At 41.0% G+C, this 6,000-nt stretch overlaps 1 protein-coding gene across 1 annotated transcript in view; it reads left to right on the forward strand.

The window, feature by feature from the left end:
- The window catches only part of ROR2 (receptor tyrosine kinase like orphan receptor 2), a 162,619-nt gene extending 157,046 nt beyond the window's left edge, over positions 1-5,573 (forward strand). Inside the window, exons 8-9 of the mRNA XM_062609819.1 lie at positions 1,532-1,734; positions 3,370-5,573. Of these exons, the coding sequence (XP_062465803.1) occupies positions 1,532-1,734; positions 3,370-4,812 (1,646 nt within the window). The 3' untranslated portion in view covers positions 4,813-5,573. The remainder of the gene's footprint in view (positions 1-1,531; positions 1,735-3,369) is intronic.
- The last annotated feature ends 427 nt before the right edge of the window (positions 5,574-6,000 follow it).

Below are 6,000 nucleotides of genomic sequence, written 5' to 3' on the forward strand. Positions count from 1 at the left end.
CTAAAAGTACAATTCACGTAAGAAGGTTATGGTTTCAAATGTTCTGCTGTAATGCAGCACCCTTGTTTTGTGTGGTGGGCGTTTAGTATTTTCTGGAGATCAGAGCTTGTAACTGACATACTGTGACCCTTTTTTATTCCATATTGTGTGCTTAAGCAATAATTAACAACACTGCTGCAGTTTGTATTCCAGCTTGTCAAACACCAGACTCAATGTACTTACCACCTGTATGTTTGGTTTGCTCATGCTATTCAATGGTATCTTGCAGGCAGCAAGGATTTTTAGGTCCTGTAGAGGGAGATACAGCACCATGCTTGGTTGGAAGGAAACTGTGAAGTGCAGTAGCAGAGATACCGTAAAACTTGATCTTATCAGAAAAGTCCCATGCTGTCTGCTGGTGGCTCTATACTGCACTGCTGATAGCAAAAATGAAAAACGGAGCTCTCTCAGCTTAATATTGGCCCTCTCACTTCCCTGTATTGGTACAGCCTTCACTCTAGAGCTGTTACAGTGGTAACAGTCTTTGGACACGACAAAGCAACTTAATAACTGTGTTTCATTAGAAAGAAAAGCATTGTTTCCTGCAGCAACACATGTATCATGGAAGCCATAACAGTGGTTGTGTTACAGACTGCTTGGATATTTAAGAGTGCTCAAAATTGAGGAAATTTCTTAGTTATTTCACTTTTTTACAGTAACTTAATTTGACATTTATAATAAACTTCTATGTTGCATGTGACGTAGTATAAAGATGTGGTTGGGTGAAAGCAATAGCCACGAATAGCAAAACCGTGGATTGCAAAAGACATCCCAGGCAGTTCCAGTGAAAATTTTGGACATCACTATGCTGTCCTAGAGTCTGTAAATATTAAGAGGAAGGTTCTATAAAAGTATTATGAAGTGTACTGATGGCTCTTTCATATCTCTCTCACTGTAACATAAAGGGAACAAATAATATCTCTGCCAATGAGAAGTGAGATTTATTTTATTCTGTGTAGAAAAGTCATTTTATTCTACCAGTGGAGGCAGAAAGTGGGCAAAGTACTGATGAAATGACTGAAGCAGGGTGATAACAGACTTCAGTGTTGTGCTATGGTTTATCACATTTTTGTCACTGCTTTATATACTGTGATGAAGACTACTCATTTGATTTTTATTCCTGAACAAGATAATGCAATGATACTGTAGTCTGTGTACTGCAGTTTCCACAACTGGAGTCCCCAAAAGAAAATGAAATAAAACACATACTGCTGCAGGCAATGCATTAAATGTGGGGCTCCTAACTTATCTTCATACTGTTAGTTGCTATGTCCATTGAAACTTGTTTGAAATATTTAATGGAAAATTACAGAGAAGGGGGAGGCAGTAAAGTGACTTCTGTTTGCAAGTTATAGGCATTTATTTTTAAAAAATATATAGTATTAATAATCATACTGCAATTTTTGTTTGCTTTTGTGTTTGTTTTGTTTCTTTACTATAGGATGCATTAAAATTACTTATTGTAAACAATGAACATTTCTGTGCCTGACAGGTCCACGTGACAACAGTAAAATGGGAATCCTTTATATCCTGGTTCCCAGCATAGCCATCCCTCTGGTTATTGCCTGCCTGTTCTTCCTGGTGTGCATGTGCAGAAACAAGCAGAAGGCATCTGCTGCTACACCACAGCGCCGCCAGCTGATGGCATCTCCTAGCCAGGACATGGAAATGCCACTCATTAATCAACACAAACAGGTATTTTTTCCAGAATTTGCTTAGGCCACATATTTCTAAAATGTCATGATTTTCAGTGCCTCAGGTTATCAGTGTTCAAATTGAGCTGTATTGTGAGGGATGTGATTTCCATACCATGCTGGCCATTTACTTTAGTGAAAAACAGGTCTTGAACTCACTATCTGTATGTAGAAATCCCAGCCTTGGGCAACAGCTTTCAGGACAAAGTATTTTGTGACATTTGTCCTTACCTGCTAATTCCCATTCTGCCTGCTGTCACAGTAACTAGAAATGTTATTTCTGATCCAGTCTTCAGCCTACAGCTCATTTTCACTCCTGGTAATGACGCAGGTGGTTAGCTTGTTTAAAGCAGGATTCACGGTGGGGTTTCTTGTCTAATCCATCAGCTCAGTCCACTGGTATTCTGAACCACCACTGTGCAGGCAGCTGAGCCAGGGTGCAACATGTTTCTAAGACTGTGTGTCACAAAAGATGGTGAAACAAAAATGGCTTTGAACTCCTGTCTACAGATCTCAGCTCCTGCATATGATTTTCTGGGTCAACTAACTGATCTCTGTACTAAAATCCTGGTCAAAGCTAATGCTGAATTTTTAATCACAGCATTTACAAGCTGCAAGCTCTAAAAACCACAATGCTTAATTTGAAACAATTGACAACATCTGTTCAGGAAACTGTGAATATTTGCAGGATATTGCCAGTTGCAACAAATTGCATTGATTTTGTGTGATAAGGGGTAGTTTAATGGCTGAGTCTGGGCTGTGCTGGAAACTGTCTGGTCTGTTCTGTTGGCAACTAAAATAAGAGTTTGTTCCCAAATCACCTGTTAAAGCCCCTTTCCAGCCTTCTGTGATGGCCTGTGTGTAAAGCTGTGCCAGCTGCATCTGTCCCATCTGGGGACTCCTCCAGCCCATAGAGATGGTCAGGGCGGACCCATTCGATCACGATAACAAACTCCCTTGCTTTCCCTGCCACCTGCACTCATGGGTTTGCCACCTTGTCGTTCATGTACTAGAGAGAAATTCCTTCTTTCTTCTGCTCCTCTTCCAGGCCCTTTTCATCAGAGAGCTAACATGAAGTTTCTCAGTGGGGATACTACATACTGCTACCCACAGGAAGTGGCCATTCCTGTAGTGCAATGAAAGAAAAAGAGCATATCTGCTACTGCAGAATCGAAGGAGGGAGGTTTTGTTCCTCCTTGTTTTAGGATGTTTCAGTTTGCCCTGAGGCTGCCAGCTCCTCAGCCAGTGCCCACAGCTTCTCTGATGAATCTCCAGTGAGCACCACTGGGCCAATCTGTAGGACATGTGCAGCTGCAGCTAATAGACATCATTGGTTGCCAGATTTACTCTGAACCGATTATTCATTTAGCTTGCAGGAAATATGGTTGCTCTTTTGTAAAAATAATTACACTCGTCAACTTTCAGCATAATTTAATTTACACTTCTGATAATAGTATAACTCATTTCAAGGTTAACTGTAAAATCAATATATGATGTGAATACACAGAAAGCTTAGAAGTCATTTTGACCTAGTTTATCTTCCATTTGGGGCATCTAATCAGTAGGAGCTTTTCTTTAAAAAGATACTCTGTCGTTTAGAAAACATTGTGACATTACTTTCTTTATGTCATTTCAGGCTAAACTTAAAGAAATCAATCTATCCACTGTGCGGTTTATGGAGGAATTAGGAGAGGAGAGATTTGGCAAAGTCTACAAGGGACATCTTTTTGGTACAGCACCAGGTGAACAGACGCAAGCTGTTGCTATCAAGACACTTAAAGACAAAGCAGAACTGGCTCTTCGGGAAGAATTCAAACATGAGGCAATGATGAGATCACGATTACAGCACCCAAACATTGTTTGTTTGCTGGGAATAGTGACAAAGGAACAACCCATAAGCATGATATTTAGTTATTGTTCCCACAGTGACCTCCATGAGTTCTTGGTGATGAGATCTCCCCATTCAGATGTTGGCAGCACTGATGATGACAAGACAGTAAAATCCACTCTGGAACCAGCAGATTTTTTCCACATCGTGACTCAGATAGCTGCAGGAATGGAATATCTTTCAAGCCACCATGTTGTCCACAAGGACTTGGCCACTAGGAATATACTGGTGTTTGATAAACTGAATGTGAAAATATCTGATTTAGGCCTTTTCAGGGAAGTTTACGCTGCTGATTACTACAAACTGATGGGAAATTCCCTTCTTCCTATCCGGTGGATGTCCCCTGAGGCTATTATGTATGGCAAGTTTTCTATTGATTCAGATATATGGTCATATGGAGTTGTCCTGTGGGAAGTTTTCAGCTATGGCCTGCAGCCTTACTGTGGTTATTCTAACCAGGATGTCATTGAGATGATAAGGAACCGACAGGTTTTGCCATGTCCTGATGACTGCCCCACATGGATATACACTTTGATGTTGGAGTGTTGGAATGAATTTCCCAATAGAAGACCAAGATTTAAAGATATACACAATAGACTAAGAACGTGGGGAAACCTTTCTAATTACAACAGCTCGGCGCAAACCTCTGGGGCAAGCAACACCACACAAACAAGTTCTCTCAGCACAAGCCCTGTTAGCAATGTCAGCAATGCTAGGTACATTGGACCAAAGCAGAAAGCTCCAGCTTTCCCTCAACCACAGTTCATACAAATGAAAGGGCAGATGAGACCAATGGTCCCACCTCCTCAGCTCTACATTCCAGTCAATGGTTACCAGCCAATGCCTGCCTACGGTGCTTACTTGCCAAATTTTTATCCCGTCCAAATTCCAGTGCAGATGGCTCCTCAGCAAATGCCTCCCCAAATCATTCCCAAACCAGGCTCCCACCACAGCGGGAGTGGATCCACTAGCACAGGCTACGTAACAACGGCACCTTCCAATGCATCAGTGGCAGACAGGGCTGCTCCGCTTTCAGAGGGCACAGATGACACACACAATGGAACGGAAGACATCACCCAGAATCCTGTCCAGGAGGAGGAGGAAGAGGAGAGCTCTGTGCCTGAAACAGAATTGCTGGGTGATAATGACACACTTCAGATGGACGAAGCAGAAATTCAATCAGAAGCCTAAGGAATTTGGCCTTATTACTGAGAATTTCACATCACTTCCATGCATGGAGACTGTAGATCCTTAGGCTTAATAGGAGTGATTTTTGATCTGACTAAAAGAATCAAAACTAAAAAACCTACAACCGTGTAAAGTGCAGCAGTAATGATATACCAGGTTTACTGACCATTCCCACCATCATATTTTGCAAATACAATGGTATAGAATTGCTGAGTTTAATCTTTTTTACTGTTCTACAGTTTTTGAGGGAAGCTGCTTTTCAGTTATGTACTGTTGCTGTGCAACATATTGCAGAGTGGCATTGCACATCATGTATATCATGATACGTGAGTGTAATGTTAGTGAATTATGCTTAAACCAATAACACAAAAAGGAATCCAGCTAAGGTTGCTGAATTGCTCTGAGCATAAAGAATTGCCCTGGATGTGATGGGACAGCTTAGTTAATAGTATTTATCTCTTTGATATAATGGACGCAAGATTCTTACTTGCTTTTCGAGTCTGAAAAAATAACAAGTTGAGAATACTGATCTATGTCTGTATTACAATAACCAGAAGAGTAAGGAATCTGAACATAAAATTGACTGTGCTTGGTCAGACCACAGGTCTGTCCAGCCCAGCAGCATGTAATGAAAGGCCATCGATAATGTCCACCCAGGGAAGATGCAAGGGCAGTTTCCCCAGGGTATTTCCCCAGGCTCCAGCAATTTGCGGCTTAGGGACTTCCCAAGCCAGAAGTGGTGTTTTTTTTTCTGTTTAATCTACCATGAATTTATCCAAATGATTCTGAACCCATATAGACTTATAGCATCCACAACATCTTGTGGAATACCATGAGAGGAGAGAGCATGGCTTTTTTTCATCATTCCCAATGAATGACTGCAACAGAAGCTTCCAAACAAAATCGTCTGACTGCATTTATGGATGAAAGTATTCTTTCTCTGCTGTGCATTTTCAGCAGCAAGCAGCCTTAATACACTGTTAACCAAAAATGGGGATATTGTAGGGGATATTGTAGGTGTGCACTAACTTAACAATCCAACTTTAATTGCATATTGGTTATCAAGTACAGAAAAGAGCTCCACATCATATGTTCCTACATTGTTAAAGTGTTGGGTTTTGTGCAGAGTCATAGGCTTACTTGATTTACCACAATTACTGCTGGATTGCATGTGAAACCGTGTTTTTTCCT

The sequence above is a fragment of the Pezoporus occidentalis genome, unplaced genomic scaffold (assembly GCF_034315485.1).
Source record: "Pezoporus occidentalis ecotype Australia unplaced genomic scaffold, CSIRO_AGI_Poc_V1 ctg141, whole genome shotgun sequence".
Taxonomy (NCBI): Eukaryota; Metazoa; Chordata; class Aves; order Psittaciformes; family Psittacidae; genus Pezoporus; species Pezoporus occidentalis.